Raw genomic sequence first — 20988 nt, 5'->3', positions numbered from 1 at the left:
AAATATTCCTGGTAAGAGTTTGAGTTTTTGCAGTGAGCGAGACTGCATTTGAAAAAGTTCCAATTTTCTTGACCACACAGATTAGCTACATAGCAGACTTCTGTGATGAGTATTTGCTGAACGTGTTGATTGATACTCTAGTTAAGTTCTGTGACTCGTAATATTGCCATACCTTAGCTTCGACTGAATTGACCCCACTGCTGGCGATGCTTCTCAGTGTTGTAGCATTTCAGGTATTCAAGTATCTGTGTGTAGTACAGACTTGCCGGTTTGTTTTTAGCCCTCGGTGCAGTCGGTTCACCGCTTGGCCCAGAGTGGCTGTTTTTGTCGTTCTGTTCTGTTGCTCGGCTCCTCTGGCGTCAGCCGTCACGTGTTTCTGTGTTTCTGTGTTTCTGTGTCTCTGTGTACCTGCTGTTTACTTCATTTTTAGACTACACGAGGTCTGCCGGGTTTACACCGGGGGCTCGGCATGTGTCGGATGTTGTTTCCCTGTTTCAACACACCGGGATACAAATTTAAATCTGCTGATCTGCAGAACATCACCCCGAAGAAGCTCTATAGGTAAAAACATGGGCCATATGTTACCATGACAACCATGGAGGCAAAGATGATTACTTCTACTGATAATCTACAAATAAATAAAGTATACATCAGAACTTATTCATTCTTTCATTCATTCAGTTTCCATGCTTACTTTAACCCTGTTGGACTTGATCAGCGGGCGTTTTAGAGCTCGCTTCATAATAAACCCCCTTAGTAAAGCTGGGCAGACACTGTGCGATATTTTAAATCGTTTGATTCAGCCCCATCTCACACTGCACGACTAGATCACTGAGTTCAAAAGTTCACAGCCCACGATTTATGGTCTCACACTGTACGACCGGATGCTCTGATGCTCCGTCTGCTCACACTATACCAGGGGTTCTTAACCTTTCTGACGTTGGGGCCCAATTTTTTCAATACAGAGTGGCCCGGGGCCCATTAAATATAAACACTGTATAGCAGGGGTATTCAACTAAAACTTTAAGAGGTCCATTTAGAGAAAATTTACTCAAGCGAAGGTCCAGAACATCATAATATATATATATATATATATATATATATATATATATATATATATATATATATATATATATATATATATATATATATATTCGCTGGACTCAAGCGAAGGTCCAGAACATCATAATATATATATATATATATATATATATATATATATATATATATATATATATATATATATATATATATATATTATGATGTTCTGGACCTTCGCTTGAGTAAATATTTTGAGTAAATATTTTAATTAAGTTTTAATTAAGTATATATATATATATATATATATATATATATATATATATATATATATATATATATATATATATGTGTGTGTATATATTCAAGTAGCCTCATAGTTGTATCAACATCTGCATCTGACTGTTATATTAAAAAAAGTACATATTTGCCAATTAACATGTTTAACTTGAATTAAACATATTTTTTTCTCTTAAAAATAAAGTAGATTTTATTTTATTTTTCAAATGCTATCTTATTTTATTTCTCTACCAGCAGTTTGAATTTCCCCTTTTCTTTGTTAATTGTCTCAACACATTTTTATACTAAATTAATATAAACACATCTTAACAATTTAAGGTTCAGGTTCATGTTCTCATATGTGGAGGTGCTCATTGATGAGCCTGAAACGATATTTAGTTTTAATTATGTTCACTGTGGAGAAAGCTGCTTCACAGCTGTATGTGGACATGGGCAGGATGTTTTAAGATGGTCAGTTTATTTTCTGTGACTTCAGTTCAGACTTGAGTGGATATGTTTGATGAAAAACTTTGTGTTTTGTTTCAGTGGCGTTTCACTTTCGCACTTTGAACGCCACGGTCTCTGAACGTATGAGACACTGGTTTTGTCCCAGTGGGAAGACTGAACAGGATGAATTTGTCCATTCCGGGTTGCATATTTAAAAATACAGCGAGGACAAAACTTAGTTTGATTTTACTTTAAGTTATTTACATTAATAAGTTGTCAGGACTCAGTGTGTCGGGTTCATCCGAGCCTGATCAGCTGCGACGGGCACAGCCCGCACCGCAGCTCTCTGGTCGCGCTGCAGCAGTTACTTTCCGATGCTTTTTCGAAAGCCGGAACAGTCCAGTCCAGTCCAGCAGACACGACAGCCCACGCATCTACATCTACCATCCTTCAGCAGTAACGACGGAGCCCACCGCCCGAGCGGCAGCCTCAGCCGACCTCCCCGGCCGCGGGGACGCGCCGGGATAAATAAGCACGCCGTGCTCGCTCGCTCTGGGCGCAGACCCAATTAATCGATCCCTAATCCTGGCGGATCTAAACCTACTCTGTGCAAAATTAAGGATTTTCTCTGTAAAGACACACCATTTCTCTTACTATTACACGTACAGCTAGCTGAGGGTCTTCTTCTCCTCATTTGGTTGGGAGTTGCTATGCAGTCCTGCGGCCATGCCTGCGGCCCTCGCGGCCCACACGTACAAAACTGAATTTTTTTTGCGGCCCACTAGATGGCGCTCGCGGCCCAAGTGTGGGCCGCGGCCCTATGGTTAAGAATCACTGCACTATACGATCATAATCCTCCCGTCAGACCTCTGTTACTGGAACTCGAGGCCGGTTTTGGGGCAGGGGTGAGCTGTGCCCACCCAAACGTACGTCCTGCCCACCCGATCGAAGGTTATGGGGTTCCTTTATTTTTTTATAATTTTATTTTTTATATAAAAAAATAAATAAATAAAAATAAATATAAATAAAAATATTTTAAAAATCCCAAAATATTTGTACCGTTTCTGATTGGGTCGGCACTGCGCATCATTTTTAGACACAACAATGAACGCATACCGCAAAAGTTGTGTCTCGGCGGAGGAGCCCGACGTCCCAGCAAAATGAGCAAAACACAGAAGTGTTCCGAACAGCAGACAGTGCACACACTAAAGGCTGATTTATGGTTCCGCGTTACACCAACGCAGACCCTACGGCGCAGGGTACGCGGCGACGCGCACCGTACGTGGAAATGCGGTCTTTTTTTTTGCTATTAAAACGTGATTTGTAATGTGAATTTGCAACACTTAAACTACAAATAATAGTTTTTGACGTGACATCAGAGATTGTGCATGCTCTCTGCGAAAGGATGAGTCCAGTCGGGTCGTAGCTGCTTCAACTGTGATTCCTTCACGAGGAGCGACCAGGATTTCAAACACGCTTGATTTTCTTGCAACCTCACGATTCATGATCGGGAGCTCGTCGTGAGGTGTTAATCTCTCGTCGTTACCCCACGTTTACTGCACTAGGCACGAGCAACAATTGAGTTAAAATACGTCCCGATCCAAAAAATAGTCGCACGACTGGAAAATCGTCTCAAAACGAGCCGATAATCGCACAGTGTCTGCCCGGCTTAAGTCTGTTTTAATATGTCCCAGTATATAAAACCATTGAGCAAGAAAGATAATGCCCTTTCACGTGAGTCATATTTAAACACATTTTCTTATTGAGTTTCACAATTTAACCATAAAATGCATCTCTGCTATTTCTCAGTTGCTGCTTTGTTGTTGTTTTTAACTGGTTGTCTCTCTCCTTGACAGTAGAGCCAAACCACAGATGCCAAGTAGAGCCCAAAACAGGCAAGAAAATCAAAATGGTAGGCCACGACTAAAAATACCACCAATAAAGTGGTGCATAACAATGTTTTCATAATATTGCTGCAGGACAAAGTGTTTTTCCACCATGCAGCGTTTTGGCTGCAGGGTCTGCTGGACGCAGCAGGGGCGGCTTCAGCGGCGGCGGCGGCTTCAGCGGCAACGGCGGTTCCAGCAGCTCCAGCAGCTCCAGCGACGGCCGTCACGTCCTCGCGGGTCTCCTGAGGGCTGCACGAGGGCCGGTCTTCATCCAGGGACTCGGAGATGCGAGGCATGGATGCCGGCGGCGGCTTGCTTCTGCTTATGGAGGGCCGTTTGCTCCCAGAGAAAGCTGCGTCTCTGCTCCGCGCCTTTTGGGCGGATGCACCGGCGGCCCTCAGGCAGTGCATGTACAGCTCCACCTCGTCGTCCGAGTCGGACTCGGCCGAGGAGCTGTCGTGTCCCAGGAGTTCGCCCTCGGGTTCGTTCGTTGCGACGCCCTCCGAGCTCTGAAAACCGTCCTCCGTGCACCGATCTGGGGCCGACGAACTACCCTCGACCTCGCTTTGAGTAGCGTCTGACTCGTCTTTAAACGACCCGGCTCGGTCTTCTCTCTCCTCGACGGCCACGCACGAGTCCCCAACCACGATATCATCACCCTCATCCGCCTCATCGTCACGCTTTCCCTCCGTCTGATCTGAATTCTGCTCCTCTTCGTCCTTCGCCTTCGCCTGGCTCTGTCGCTCTACACCAGCATTCAGATTTATTCTCCTTTTTTCCTCCTCTTCCATCCTCCCCTCCTCCTGAACGCCGGTGATTTGTATCTCCATAAACGACTCTGCCTCCCCTGGTCCCTCTGTCTTCTCTACAACTCTGTCTTCTGCTCCATCTGTATTTTCCACCTTTGTGACTTCAGGCTTCATGACTTTTGGAGCTTCTGTCTCTTCACTTTCATCCTCCCTTGTCCAATCCTTGTCCTCCAACCCCACATCATTGTCCACCTCTTCATGTTTCACATCTGCAGCTATCATCTCCTCCACAACATCCTCTACAGTTTCTTCTTCTTCTTCTTCCCCTGACGCTGCTCCAGTGTCCTCTCCATTTGAATTTATAATCTCAGGCTCTTCTTTATTTGTTAATACGTCATTTTCCTCTTCCTCAACCATCATTTCCCAGTTTTTCACCTCGTTAATGTCTGCTAAATAGAAATCCTCATCCTCCTTTGAGACACCAGCTTCCACCTCATGGTGGTCCATCTCCTCCGACGCGTCAGCAGGATGTCGTTTTCTCGTCACAGCTTCAGATTCTTCACGAGTTTCCGGAGAGTATTCAAGCATTACGACATCATTACTGTTTGTAGCTGGATCATCGGTTTGATTCGGCTCGTCCGTCACCTCCAGCAGCGTCTCCTCCTCCTCCTTTGTGCTGTTTTTTAACGCGGTCTCAGTCTCACAGCGGTCCCGGTCAGGGTTCGCCTCGGCGCCGTTACGACCGCTCTCTTCCTCGCTGTCGGTAAAATGCTCCGACACAGTCAGAGAAGGTTTGACAACAGCTTGAATTCCACTCTGTGCATGATTCTCATCATTGTTAGTTACAGTCTGGGATTGAGATTTAGCTGTGGTTTGGCCGGGGAGGTCAAAGGTCAGATCTTCCTTCCATGCGTGTCCCTGGAGGTGAAGACCGTCGTCGGTTATTTGTGGATTTAACCAATCCGTATGTGATGAAACATCTTCTCTGTTGAGACGTCCCGGAAGAGGTGAATTAAAACTTGCAGGATCCATAACATTATTCATCGCCACGCTCGTCTCTTCTTCCTCAGAGGAGGGATTGTCCAGCGTGACCTCCAGATGTTTGTGGTTTAATTCCTGATCGGCCGCCTTGTCGCTCTGGACGTCGTTACTTTTTCTTCTTGAAACACGGCGGCCGGCCCGTCTCCTCTCAGAGGGATGAGGGTTTTCCTCGTCACGGGCGTTGGGACTCTCCCCTCCCGGTTTCCCAGACACCTGACGATACAGCGGCGCCACCACCGTCCCGAACGTGAAGCTGCCGGTCTGGCCGGCCGGGCCTTCGGCCCCCGCCGCCTCCGAGCGCTCGCTGCTTTCATAACTCACGTCTGGATTCTCATCCTCACTCTGGGCCACAGGTGATGTGATGTTTTGCTTTTCTGCAGAGCGATCAGCTGAATGGAGCGGCGTGTCTTGGATTTGAACTTCCACTAATCCGAGCGGCTCAGATGTCTCGGGCTCCGTGCTACACGTGTCGTCATGTGCATGTTCCTCCCCTGGTTTTCCCTGCTGAGTCGGCTGTTTTATTTCTGCGGGCGTTTCATCTCTGCCTGCGTCATTTTCTCCTCCATCTCTCTGAGAAAAGTGATCCTTCACTTTGGACATCCGTGCAGCCTTCCTGCGCCGTCTTCGGCTGCTGTTCTGCTTCTCCTCCACCTGTCCGTCAACAACAGGGAGAGATTATTGCTCTGGTATATCGTTTATTTATAAAGCTCAGGTATAATATAAAATTAAATAAATATTAAAAAATGCAACTTCATGATTTTTAGTAACAAAAACAAAACATTTCCCAAAGAAAAACCTAGAATTCTAATCAATGGCTCTGAAATTTGCCAGGTTACAAATTATTGGGTGTCATTATCGATGATTGTTTAAATTGGAAACAACATATTGATACTGTATGCATGAAAACTATGAAGATGCTTGGTATTTCGAGACAAGTTTGTCCTTTTGTTCTTCCTTCCTCTCTATTATAGTTTAATCTTCCCTCATCTTAATTACTGCAACATTGTTTGGGCTTCGACACATTCAACATATATTAATAAATTACTGAATATTCAAAAAAGGTTTCTCAGAATGATATCACATGCAAACAGATATGAGCCATCTGCTCCCCTTTTCATTAATTATTCATTATTATCAGTCAATAAAATTAACATTTTTAAAACATATTTATTTATGTTCAAATTAAAAAATTATATACAAGATCTTCCTTCTTTTTTTCATAATTTCTTTTTTGTCAATTCCGATATTCATTCTTATGCCACAAGGCACAAAGATGATTTTAATTTACCGTTTTGTAGAACACGGAAACATCAATCTTTCATCACTTTCAGAGGCTCCACTTGTGGAATTCACTCAACAAATCTCTTAAATCATCACCATCCTTGCCAATATTCAAAAAACATTTAAAGAACTTTCTTATTGTTTCATCTTTGTAGTGTTTATTATTTAATCTGAGTTACATTTTCTTGTGTTTTTTTGTTTTTTTTACTCCCCCGTGTGTAGCTTTTGTTTTGTTTTTTATTCATATATGGAAAGGATTCTAACCCTAGCCACCAGGCTTCTTCCTTTCCTTGCATGTTATTTCATTGTTTTTCATTTTTTGTTCATATTTGTCTTATATTGCTAAATAAATAAACTAAACTAAACTAAACTAATATTTATAATGCTCAAGTATATTTATAATGCTGAGGTATAATATTGCAATGAAGTGCTGTACTATTTTCATAAGGTAATAACAGGTATAATTTTTTTTTATAAAGTAGTAAAGCTTGCTGTTATATTTTTATTTTCAAGCAAAATTGAAATAGAAACAAGGGGTAGGACCTCATAAGTTTTTTACTTCCTCCTACTCCTTTTCGGGCATGAAGGTTTATTTCCCTTTGATTTTGTTTAATGACTGTTTATTTATATTCTTTTTTTTGTTGTTTTGTGTACAGGACTGTCTCAGAAAATTTGAATATTGTGATTTTCTGTAATGCATGTACAAAACCAAAAATGTCATACATTCTGGATTCATTACAAATCAACTGAAATATTGCAAGCCTTTTATTATTTTAATATTGCTGATCATGGTTTACAGCTTAAGAAAACTCAAATATCCTATCTCAAAAAATTAGAATATTCTGGGAATATTAATCTCAAACTGTAAGACATAATCAGCAATATTAAAATAATAAAAGATACAGAATATACAGAATGTATGACATTTTTGTTTTTTTAATTACAGAAAATAAAGAACTTCATCACAATATTCCAATTTTCTAAGACAGTCCTGTAATTGTTTTTTTTTTTTAATGTATGCTCGAAATAAAGATTTCAATCAATCAATCAATAATTTTATTATTCGGCGTGGTCACACAACAGTCACGGTGTGATAAGAGAAGCGATTTGTGACATTTAAAGCTGCATGTGACACAATGAGACGTCAGGACGGCTCGCTTGGCAACAGGTGCAGCAGAATCTGAGCGGGTGAGGAAGTGCAAACAGCAGGCGAGCAGCGAACACGCAGACTGCATTATGTTACACCGGAGGCGCTTAAGCTCCAATCATGTGACATTCTTGAGGAAAGTGCAGCGGGGTTCGCGTCACATTTTCAGTTCCTCATGTGTCTTCCTCTCAAGACTTATAACTTGTTCAACCTGTCCGCTCAAGTTTCAGAATAGCTTTAAACACTAACAGTTTGTGGATGAATTTGAAATATGAGCACCAATATTATCCAGTTATTTAGAAAGACTTTCACAAACTTCTTGAGACATTACAAAATGCAATTAAATAATGATTTATAGCAAGTAAAATACATTTGTAGACTAAATCCAAAGGTTTTACACATGAACACCATTTTTCTTGTTGCTAAGTGAGGGTAAAATGTTGCAAACTATAGTGCTGCAATACCAGGACAGGTAACACTTTACAATAAGGGTCCCTTAATTAATGTTAGTTAATGCATTATTAAGCATTAATTAACAGTTTAATAATAGTTAAATAACCATTATTATGTATTACTTAACATTAATTAGCATATTAGTTAATGCATTAATAAACAGTTAATTAATGTCTACTGCTCAGAGTTAATTAATACATTAGTAAGCATTAATAAACGTTACATTATGTAATTATTTATCCTTATGTATGCATTACTTAGTATTAATTAATACATTAGTTAATATATAAGTAACACGTTAATAATGCCCCTAGTAATCATTTACTAATGCAGTTTATTTGGAGTGAATAAGCATTGAGTAACAGCTACCTAATACATCTACTAATCATTCAAAAAATGCAATTAAATAATGATTTATAGCATGTAAAATACATTTGTACACTAAATCCAAAAGTTTTACACATGAACACCATTTTTCTTGTTGCTAAGTGCAGTAAAATACAACCTATAGTGCTGCAATACCAGGATATCCACTAAATAAACTCCCCAAATGCATAAACTGGTGGGAAATGGGGACTCAACGTGAGGAGCGGCAGGACAAAGAGTTAAAAGACAACGGACCAGCAGGGGAGAAATGAGAGACAGGTGTTAATGATTATAAAAGGAGAGAACAACAGGAAGTCACTCACCAGGGAAAGTGATGTAGAAACAAAACAACAAATGAAGCTAAATAAAAAACTAAACTGCAGACCTAATATGAAAAAGTGGACAAGCCTTCGGGGGATATCAGCTTCGGGTTCTCTAAAGAGGACTTTTTGAAGCCTATTTTGTTGGGTGACATTATCTAACCGTTCCGGTTAATCCGAAACAGAATTGATGGGCAGGATGAGCACGCTGAGCAACAGAGTGGTTAGCTGCAACCGATCTGATTGTACCTAATTCAACGTTCATTCTGATCCAGTCTGTCCTCTACAGCAGTGGTTCCCAACCGTTTTTCCTTATTTCCCCCCTACTTGTGTCTAAGACCAGCCAGGCCCCCCGACCTGTACGTACTAGCAGCAAAATAGTCTTTAATTGAAAAAATGAACATTAATTGTGTTTTTTTGATACATTTCTCTTTGGTTTACCCTGTATACATATGACTTTGTTTTTCTCACCTTCATTTTGTGTCACCAATGTATAAAATACGCACAGAAAATAATTGCAAGGACATAAAATAATTTCTGAAAAATGTCTCTTTTAATATGAGAGTAAAAACATTTTAACATTTTTTCCTTTAACAACCTGTCAGAGTAGTAGTATGATTAAATGTTGAATAATGATATAATAATAAGTTATTAAGTTTGTATCCTGCTAAATAACTTAGAAATATATTTTAGTCATTTTAAAATACTAAGTGGGTTTATACAGACTTGGATTACAGTATTCCATTAGGTGTGTTATTATTTTCTATTTATTTAACATGTGCAAATATCATTTTTACAACTGCATATCTTCAAAGCAGACAAAGATTCGCGCCCCCCCAGAGATCTCTGGCGCCCCCCCAGGGGGTCCCGGACCCCAGGTTGGGAACCACTGCTCTACAGAACCAACATCTGAAATCACTGGCCTTGGAAGTGAAAACAGGACGGCACCCGGACCTTCCTTAGCCAGGCCGGCTGAGGGGTCGACTCTACGCCGCAGCCTCAATCAAGACTGGTTGTTTGGACCTTGCAGAGCTCCGGACCCTGCAGACGTCTGGGTGAAGGGTGGCTCGTCGACTGTTGGCTAGCAGGCCAGTTATGGCACTTTTCCACTAGTACCTACTCAGCTCAGCCCGGCTCGGCTCGCCTCCACTCGGTTTGGTTCTTTCCCACTAGGGGTCTAACGTGCCGAGTAGATACTTTTCCGTATCTATTCTGCCGAGGTTCTAAGTGGCTGAGTCAGGCTGTATCTGACATCATCACACTACCGGCCACTGATTGGTCGGGGGGTTGGAGTCAGACGTCTAAGTCAGGAGGTGGAAATCAGTGAAAGAGACTCTGACGGAGCTTCTTGTTCATTTTATTCAACAGGCAAAGGCAGCACAAACGTCTGTTTGGTGATCCAACTCTGAGGTGCAGATGTTCCTAAACCTGGTGGCTGATGAGAGAATTAAAAAGGCATCTAAACAGGCGATAAGGAACGACCAGATCCACCAGGAGCTCTGTCTCTTCATAGCTGCTCACGGCTCCAGCTGACTTTTCAGCAGCACCGAGACGAACAAAAAAATTAAAAAGCGTTGCCGCTTGAATCTTCTCTCACTCTAATTTTTTAACTTGATATGGAACACAAGCCACAGACCCAGCAGCACATCTAACATCTCCTCCAGGTTCTACATCTTTAGTGTTGTCTTCTTCGTTTAGATCACACAATCAAATACGTCACAGCAGCTTCGCTCCAACCTCCTACTTCTGCTCCAGATGCTGAATGGAAAAGGAAACTAGGCCGAGTTGAGTCGAGCTGAGATGAGTAGAGCCGAGTAGCTACTAGTGGAAAAGTGCCATGAGTCAACTTGTTCAGGCCAACCCGAAAGGTTGGTCAATGAGCTAAAGGTTAATGAGCTAGAGGTCGTTTAACCAGCTGTCCTCCAATTAACCCCGGCTAGCAGGGTTTTTGTCAGAGCTGAACATTTCTGCAGTTCTGCTCAGCTGAACTTCATCCCTGGACTCTCCCACAGTTGTTCCACTGGTCTGTTTATACAATTAATAATAATAAGCCAAAGTGGCAATTAACTGTTTGACACCACAGAACGATACAGCTGTCTTTCTATGAACTTTTATCCTAAATATGATTAAATATTTTGCTTTGCATAATTTTATTTGATGAGGTCATATCGTACACCAGGTTCAATAACGATTGACTTGCTTTTGGAGCCAAACCTTAGTGGTCATTTGAAGACTTTAGGACTTTGGTGATGGTAAGAGATTATCATGCCAGATGTGGCTAGAACAGGGGTCGGCAACCCAAAATGTTGAAAGAGCCATATTGGACCAAAAACACAAAAAACGAATGTGTCTGGAGCCGCAAAAAATGAAAATTCTTGTATCAGCATGCTGCATGTTTCTATATTAGTTATAACTGGGGGAAGATTTTTTTTTTCATTATGCACTTCGAAAAAAAAGTCGAAATGTCGAGAAAAAAAGTCGAATGTCGAGAAAATTGCAGAAATGTCGAGAAAAAAGCAGAAATGTCGAGAAAAAAGTCGAAATGTCAAAATGAATGTTGAAGTACAATCTTGAGACAAAAGTCAAAATGTTGAGAAAAAAGTTGAAATGTCGAGAAAAAAGTCAAAATGTCGAGAAAAAATTTGAAATGTCGAGATTAAAAAGGAAAGGAAAAAAGAAAAAAAGAGAAAAAAAGGAAGAAGAAGAAAAAAGGAAAAAATGAAGAAAAAAAAGAAGAAAAAAAGGAGAAAAAAGGAGAAAAAAAGGAAAAAAAAGAAGAAAAAAGGAAAAAAAAAAGGTCAAACATTTTTGAAAAAGCTCCATGAGCCACTAGGGCGGAGCTAAAGAGCCGCATGCGGCTCTGGAGCCGCAGGTTGCCAACCCCTGGGCTAATGGGTTCAAAATTTAACAAAGTAGAGAATAATCCAAAGATTGGGACACAAAAGTTTTGTTTTTGCATTTCTGAGAGTTTCGTCTGCAAATCTGAATCCGTTATTTGTGATCCCAAATGTTTTACAAGCTGCTGGGCTCAATTTTCTGGGTGGAACCTGAGCTGAAAGATGTAGGACGCATCTCTAAAATCCACCACGTGTGATCTGAGATCACACACAGTTACACCATGAGCTTTCACCAGTTCAAACATGAAACTCTTTTAAAGCCTGTTGAAGTGGATGCTGCTGAGCTGATGACTCAAGTGACAGCGTAGCTTTTTTGGTTTTTCAAAAATTGAAAAGATTTTGTGTTTTTTTGCATGTTGAAGAAAGAAGGGAATAAATGATATCCAGAAGTCTGATATAAAATAGCATATGATCATAATGAACATGAATACCCTTGGGTTTTAATCCCAAACGCACGCCCATGGTTGAGGATAACTCACCAGGGATTTCTGCTGCCGTTGCTCCGATGCTTCTGGCTGACCGGCAGAGCTTTGCTGAGCTTTCCTGGAATCCACTTCCAGCCCCACGTTAGACTCATCTGCAGAAGAGGACACTATTTAATTATGCTGCTAAAATAAAGTCATTTTGTAAATTGTTCCCAATTTGATGTTTTTTCTCAAACTTCCACTTCAGCAACATAAAGATTCACCTGTTGACATATTATCCTGCGATGAAGCGTCGTCAGCAGTGGAGAAGTGCTGGCTGTGAATCAGTCAGGTTCAGATACGTTAGAGGTGATAAAATGTAATAAAATGATGATAAAATGATAAAATTACTAAACTAGATAAAAGTAACATAGCTCAAACACAACTACCATATTTTCTGGACTATAAGCTGCACCTGCACACAAGCCGCATCCACTCTATTTAAAAAAAAAAAGGAATATGCAAGCCGCAGATATTTATGTTGTTAGATTAGATATTTACTACATGTACAGAACGATTTTGAACTGTAAATGATGTACATGTTTGTACCTAAATAGATCCTTTCCTACACTGCCTAAACTCAAAATCTTAACGAGAATATTTGTCTTATTTCTAGTTAAAATGTCTCATTTTTAGTAAAAAAAAAAAATCTCATTACACTTAAAACAAGACTTTTTGACTAAATGACTAAAAATGAGACATTTTAACTAGAAATAAGACAATATTCCTGGTAAGATTTTGAGTTTTTGCAGTGTAACAGTGTCTTTTAACACGGCAGCAACTTTGCTGATTAAAATGGGACAGAACCAAGAGAAAATAACCGGTATTTATTTATCTATTTATCTGTTTGAAATCTGCTTCTACCTACTTCTATCTGCTAAAGAAGAAGTAGCGTATTCTTCTTTGCATTTATTTTGTCTTAGTTTTGATTCTAATTCCGGTTAGAGCGCCCCGAGCGTGGGAAGAAAAATCCACAGAATAGAATAACCTTTTTATAAGCTGCATGGTTGAAAACTATGAAAAAAGTAGCGGCTTATAGTCCAGAAAATACGGTAATCTGTTCAACTAATGGCACTTTTACGGTGGCCGAGACCCGCCATTGCTGAAAATAAAAGTAACGCTGCAAACAGAAACAAACGCCCGCTGCAAATAAAAGAAACGCTTTGCAAATAAAATAAACGCTTTGCAAATTAAATAAACGCTGCTGCAAATATAAAAAAAAACCGATGCAAATAAAAGAGCCACAAAGGAAGTGAATTACCGGGGACTATTTTTGCTGATGCACCAGTGTTTTTTACGTGAGAGGACGAGAAGAAGACGAAGAGGACGTAAGTGAAAAGGAAGAAATAAGAAGAGCGAGGAATAAGAAGAACAAAGAACGAGAAAATAAGTGAAAAGGTTAGTGTTCAACGTCACTACGTGTCATTTTTAATGTGTTAGGCCAAAAACACCGGTGCATCAGAAAAAATAGTCCCCGGTAATTCACTTCCGTTGTGGCCGTTCTGTTTGAAATCTGCTTCAACCTACTTCTATCTGCTAAAGAAGAAGTAGCGTATTCTTCTTTGCATTTATTTTGTCTTAGTTTTGATTCTAATTGCGGTTAGAGCGCACGAGCGGTGGAAGAAAAATCCACAGAATAGCTGCACCTTTGTATAAGCTGCACGGTTGAAAACCTATGAAAAAAGTAGCAGCTTATAGTCCAGAAAATACGGTAGATAAAAGTAACGTAGCTCAAACACAACTATTCATGACCCTTTGACGTTTCCGCCGGTCGTCCTCACCTGCTGGTCTTCAGGCAGCTCTTCTTGTTCACACCGTCCCTCTGCGGTCTGTCTTTCTGTCCGTGGTGACAGAAGACCACATAGTTCCTGCTGTTATTGTTAGACCAGAACGTCCCCGCGGGGGTTTCATACCTCAGGCAGAAGTCCACTCGGGCCCCCTGCTGCCCGAACGGCGGCACCAGGGTGAGTTTAAACGAGAAGCAGTCCGTCACCCCATCACTGGAGCCGGGCACGTACTCCGCCAGGAGGTCAAAGTGCGTGCTCCATTTGTCCAGACTGGTCCTGATGTACACGGCTTTGTCGAAGGAGACGTTGAGGACGCGGATCACTCCTTTCAATATCGTAGTCCCGGGAAGCAACTCGATGTTTTCCAGCTCTACTTTCTGCCGTAGGACTTGAGCGAACAGCTCCTCCATCGGCCACGGGAGGGAAAAGGTCGAAGGTGAGATGTGGAACTCCTCCAGGTCCACACCTTCGCCCTCCGGGGGATCGTATCCCGGTAATTTGGGCACGTCCCATTTAGCGAACTCCTTGACCAGCACCAGACTCAGGCCTTTGGCATCCGCAAAGGAGACTCTCCTGGAGCCGCTGGCACTGGGGGGCGGCTCGGGGTCCGGTCCTCGTCGGAGATGGAGCTCCTTCTCCGCGGGATCGGGGAGGACTTGGGCCGGATGCCGATGACCGGGTCGGCCTCGTCCTCGTCCACGTCCAGGGGGCAGAAGCTCGGGACGTACAGGAGGTTGGCGGCCTGGGAGCGCCTCGGCGGCCCCGCGGACGCCATGGAGCTCTCCGGGGGAGTCGGGGAGACGCCGCAGCGCTGCTGCTTCTGGCAACTGACATTCGACATGCTCTGACTTCACAGACGGAGTCGAGTTACAGGGGACATTGTTGCGAGGGCCAACACTATAAATAGGCTAGAGGGGACTGAACTATATACAGTAGTTCAGGCTCAGACGGGGAACATTAATATCAGTGTGTTTGAGCTGGAATTGGAAATATCACTTGTTAATGATGTATTTCTGTAAAACTACGACAAACTCCTGCTTGTTTCGTGGGTACTTTCCTGCCAAATGTCCTCATTAGGGATGGGCGGTATGGACTAAAAAAATGATCACAATCATTTCTGGCATTTATCCCGCAAAAACGATAAAAATTATGATAAAAAAAATACCAATTCAACTCCACCTTTTTAACTATAAATCTATCACCACATTCAGTCTTTGGAGCCAAATCACTGCTCTAAAAGAATAATAAATGCTACTAAACTACACCAATGGGAATTTATCGTTCTTTCTTTCTTTCTTTCTTTCTTTCTTTCTTTCTTTCTTTCTTTCTTTCTTTCTTTCTTTCTTTCTTTCTTTCTTTCTTTCTTTCTTTCTTTCTTTCTTTCTTTCTTTCTTTCAGGCTCACTTCCTTCCTTCCTTCCTCCCTCCTTCCTTCCTTCCTTCCTTCCTTCCTTCCTTCCTTCCTTCCTTCCTTCCTTCCTTCCTTCCTTCCTTCCTTCCTTCCTTCCTTCCTTCCTTCCTTCCTTCCTTCCTTCCTTCCTTCCTTCCTTCCTTCCTTCCTCCTTTCTTTCTTCCTTCCTTCCTTCCTTCCTCCTTCCTTCTTCCTTCCTTCCTTCCTTCCTTCCTTCCTTCCTTCCTTCCTTCCTTCCTTCCTTCCTTCCTTCCCTCCTTCTTTCTTCCTTCCTTCCTTCCTTCCTCCTTCCTTCTTCCTTCCTTCCTTCCTTCCTTCCTTCCTTCCTTCCTTCCTTCCTTCCTTCCTTCCTCCTTTTGTTCTTCCTTCCTTCTTTCCTTCCTTTTTTTCTTCCTTCCTTTTTTCCTTCCTTCCTTCCTTCCTTCCTTCCTTCCTTCCTTCCTTCCTTCCTTCCTTCCTTCCTTCCTTCCTTCCTCCTTTTGTTCTTCCTTCCTTCTTTCCTTCCTTTTTTTCTTCCTTCCTTTTTTTCTTCCTTCCTTTTTTTCTTCCTTCCTTCCTTCCTTCCTTCCTTCCTTCCTTCCTTCCTTCCTTCCTTCCTTCCTTCCTTCCTTCCTTCCTTCCTTCCTTCCTTCCTTCCTTCCTTCCTCCTTTCTTTTTTCTTGCTTCCTTCCTTTAGTTTCTGGGGTGTTTGATTTGTAAATGACAGTGCTGTATGTGTGAGATAGAGATGTCAATTTCCCCGAGGGAATCTCCCTAAGGGATTAATAAAGTCATCTGAATCTGAAACTATGTTAGTAAGAGCTGTCATTTGTCTATTGACTGTACAGTGAGAGAAATAACCGGAGTCAGTTTGACCTGACTTGGCCAATAAACCTGATTCTGATTCTGAAAAATATCCCCATGTTAAGTCAAAGTTATGAGATAAAAAGTCATAATTGCGAGATAAAAAAAGTCAAAATGCAACCTAGCACCACGAAATAGGAATAGCCTGCATTTACACTTTTCTCTAGTCTTCAATCTTATGCTGTAACAACGCATCTTTCAATAACCATGTCTACCTCATACTGCTGCACCTTTCACCTAAAAAAAATTGTATATATGTGCAATAACCAGGACAGTGCAATAACTTGTGCAATATTACACAACACTTTTTCTATTCATATAATTATTTTTGTTTTTATTTTAATTTTATTTTTTTGTTTGTTTGTTTCCAGCTTTTATTTCTATTTTTATTTTTATGTTTAAATTTTTATTTTTTTAATTTTTATATGGGTGTTTGCCTGTTAATAAAGTCGTCTGAATCTAAATCTGAATCTGAATTCAAAACTTTTTCAAAAGTTGATAGTTTCCTGGGGTGATTACACATCTGGGACATGCTATGGTTAAAAAAAAAAAAAAAAGCTTAATTTCCCACCTTGTCTTCACAGCTCTGTTCAAAGCAACTGGTTTTAGCGTGACCTGCTCCCACTTCCTCTTCTGATTTGAAACGGGAATTACAGCTTTGCATGTCTTAAAGTACAGCAAACGAAGTGCAACTCAAAATGAGAAAGATAATTTTATTCTGATCGGGGTCTGTGATGTCTAGGAATGGGCGATATTTTACCGTTCACGATAAACCGTCAAAAAAATTCCCCACGGTAAGAATTAGTCATCTCGCGGTAAAAACGATAAATTCCCGTTGATGACGTTTAGTAGTATTTAGTATCTTTTAAAGCAGTGTTTTGGCTCCAGAGACTGAATGTGGTGATAGATTTATAGTTACAAAGGTGGAGTTGAATTGTTTTGTTTTTTTTATCGTCATTTTTATCGTTTTCGGGATAAATGCCAGAAATTATTGTGATCATTTTTTTAGTCCATACCGCCCAACCCTAGTGATGTCACAGAATCCTGAAAATGCGCACTATTCCCTGTATGACCTCTTTTCAGACCCAAGCAGCACCCAAACACAGCGATGTATTATCTTATTTTTGAGTTTTTGATGCAGTTGTGACCCAAATATTTGCTCTCAACCAAAGATTTAAAATAATATGTCTTCAAAAAGGAACAAACTGCCTTTCCATGTAGTTTAGGCCTCAGAAATAAAATCCTCTGAGTGACTCTCATGCTGCACTGAGTCCAGACGTATGACTGCGTTGATCCCACACCAGGTTTTATCTGCTGATGCCAGAGGTTTACGGCCAACCGTATCTCTCTGATAAAACGCCGTATCCCTTCCTGAGCGGTTGGGTCTTTATCAGTCAGCAAATAAAAATACATACCTTCTGAACTGCAGACAGGTGAGCCCTGCTCTTGTTTGCAGAAGAAGAATATAAAAGCGAGTGAGGATTAAGAGAAGAGATCTGACTGGTTTGAAGTTACAGTGAAAGTCAGTAATGAAAGCGGAGGACGGGAGAGTGATGGATACTTCATCTCTGATGGAAGAACAAGCAGGATCTGTGTCTAAGAGAGAGGAGAGCAGCGTTACTGTGAAAGAAGCTGCAGCAGCGGTAGATGATGAGAGAGGTCGTGGTCCTGGTACCACCGCCAGCTTCTTCTTCTGTCTTCGTCTTCTTCCGGCTCTCAGCGAAGGCGGACGCTTTTTCTGCTCCTGTCCCTTATCGACCTTCCCTGCTACTGCTTTTGTCCTGTCTTGTCTTCAGAGCCTCTCAAGCTATGATGTTGTTTTGTTGTGTGCAGAGGTGTCAAGTAACGAAGTACAAATACTTAGTTACCTTACTTAAGTAGAAATTTTGGTTATCTATACTTCACTGGAGTAATTATTTTTCAGACGACTTTTTACTTTTACTCCTTACATTTTCACGCAATTATCTGTACTTTTTACTCCTTACATTTTAAAAACAGCCTCGTTACTCTATTTCATTTCGGCCTTTAAATAAAAACTATCCAGTTAAATTGCTCCATCCGGATAGAGTGAATTTGGTTGTGGTTGTTTCAGATGTTCTTGTCCAGTTTTGTTCTTACATCCGTTCCCTCAGATTCCTGCAACTAAACTTGGATGTACATTCCAATAAAGGTTAGGATAAATGATAACATGCCTCTGAAGTTTGACTTTTTGCACCATTACAATACTTATAGGCAACTAGTCATCATATCTCCTGCTCTCTCTTTTTTCCTTTTTTTCCTCCATTTTTCCCTTTTTTTTCGCTTTTTGCTCTCTTTTTTTCATCTTTTTTTTCTTTTTTTCCCTCTTTTTTTCTCCTTTTTTCCTTTTTCCCCTCTTTCTTCTTTTTTTCACCTTTTTCCTCTTTTCCTTCTTTTTTCTGCTTTTTTTCTGTCATATCTCCTGCTCTCTGAAACACATGTTAATGCTCAATAGTACACATATATGGTTCTTTAATATATTTGCATTATACTAAGATACATTCATTTTCAATGGCTTTTGTCCTTAATGGCTTTTTTCCCCCTTACATTACTTTTACTTTTATACTTTAAGTAGTTTTGAAACCAGTACTTTTATACTTTTACTTGAGTAAAAAACTTGAGTTGATACTTCAACTTCTACAGGAGTATTTTTAAACTCTAGTATCTGTACTTCTACCTGAGTAATGAATGTGAATACTTTGACACCTCTGGTTGTGTGTATGTTGCTTTTCTGTGCTGAGGTGTTTTTTTGCACCTTGACACTAGGTATTAATACACAGGGTGAAGATTCCTTTTTTTCCCTCCTCCCTCCATCCCAGTGTCATCCTTCCTCTAAAAATGGCGTCCGTATTAATGGTGCCATCGGTGTGAACCGTAGTCAAGTTCTCTCGTCTGATTTATGTCTGACTTGGCAATAAAGCTTTTTCTGATTCTGATTCTGATTCTTCTCCTCTCAACTTGTGCAGAACTTCTCAAAGCCGGCGCTTTCGTACGTTGCCCTGATCGCTAAAGTCCTCCTGTCCTCCCCGTCCGAGAAGCTGAGCCTGGGCTCCATCTACAGAGAGATGGAGCAGCGGTTCCCCCACCTCCGGACCAGGGGCCCCGGCTGGAGGAACAGCGTCCGCCACAAACCTGTCCGTCCACGACTGCTTCGTGAAGGTGGGCCGCTGCGAGGACGGACGTGGACACTACTGGGGGGGTCCACCGGGCCCACCGGAGGGACTTCCAGCGTGGGAATTTCAAGCCGTACAGGAACTCCGGAGGGAAGAGGGGGAGGGAGAGAGGTGCAGCGTCCCCGGGTGTCTGGCTGTGATGGAGACCGGCTGGCTGCTTGGGAAGTTTCCTGAGAACAGATCCGGGTGTTGGCTGAGGCCACAGTGCCCTCTGCAGGACCCGGGGAGGGACATGAGCCCGTGGTACTGGGTCCAACCCTGGGACGGGAGCCCGGGCCCTCTGCAGCCGCCCTGCTGGACGACACGGCACTGTTTCCCAGGGAGGCCATGTGTATGGCAGGCCGTTTTAACCTTTAATGGCTAAGTTTGACTATCCGGAATCTTTTTTCAAATTCATACACATCTATTTTTTTGCAAGAATGCAACACATTCCAGTAAAAGTTGCAACGGTGACCTGCAGAGAGGAAGGTTTTCCCCCGATAGCATCAGTGGTTGTGATGATACATATCAATTCAGTTCAGTTCAATTCAATTCAATGCAAAAATACCAGAGGTGTCAAAAGTATCATTACTCAGGTAGAAGTATAGATACTAGAGTTTAAAAATATTCCTGTAGAAGTTGAAGTATCAACTCAAGTTTTTTACTCAAGTAAAGGATAAAAGTACTGGTTTCAAAACTACTTAAAGTATAAAAGTAAAAGTAATGTAAGGGGGGAAAAGCCATTGAAAATGAATGAATCTTAGTATAATGCAAATATATTAAAGAACCATATATGTGTACTATTGAGCATTAACATGTGTTTCAGAGAGCAGCAGATATGATGACTAGTTGCCTATAAGTATTGTAATGGTGCAAAAAGTCAGACTTCAGAGGCATGTTATCATTTATCCTAACCTTTATTGGAATGTACATCCAAGTTTAGTTGCAGGAATCTGAGGGAACGGATGTAAGAACAAAACTGGACAAGAACATCTGAAACAACCACAACCAAATTCACTCTATCCGGATGGAGCAATTTAACTGGATAGTTTTTATTTAAAGGCCGAAATGAAATAGAGTAACGAGTCTGTTTTTAAAATGTAAGGAGTAAAAAGTACAGATAATTGCGTGAAAATGTAAGGAGTAAAAGTAAAAAGTCTTCTGAAAAATAATTACTCCAGTGAAGTATAGATAACCAAAATTTCTACTTAAGTAAGGTAACAAAGTATTTGTACTTTGTTACTTGACACCTCTGTTAACATTGCAGATATCTACAACTGCATTTTGACTAGTCGTAATTACATTGTGAGTAGTAATAATTGCCATTCAAGATATCTATAATGTCATTTTGACTTGTCATAATTCCAGTTCAAGATATCTACAACTTTGTTCTGACTAGTGAAAACT

General features: G+C 41.2%; 1 protein-coding gene across 1 annotated transcript; it reads right to left on the bottom strand.

Annotated features, from left to right (window-relative positions):
* Window positions 1-431: 431 nt before the first annotated feature.
* LOC133444539 (protein phosphatase 1 regulatory subunit 3A-like) lies at window positions 432-18360 on the bottom strand (the record flags this gene model as incomplete). Its single annotated transcript, XM_061722379.1, has 6 exons — window positions 432-489; window positions 3762-6094; window positions 12387-12484; window positions 12596-12648; window positions 14153-14731; window positions 18341-18360. Coding segments are annotated over 6 exons (3141 nt in total), but the record flags the coding sequence as incomplete, so codon positions are not given.
* Window positions 18361-20988: the final 2628 nt, after the last annotated feature.

This window comes from Cololabis saira, chromosome 5 (genome assembly GCF_033807715.1).
Source record: "Cololabis saira isolate AMF1-May2022 chromosome 5, fColSai1.1, whole genome shotgun sequence".
Taxonomy (NCBI): Eukaryota; Metazoa; Chordata; class Actinopteri; order Beloniformes; family Belonidae; genus Cololabis; species Cololabis saira.
This window is presented reverse-complemented; position numbering and strand designations above follow the sequence as displayed.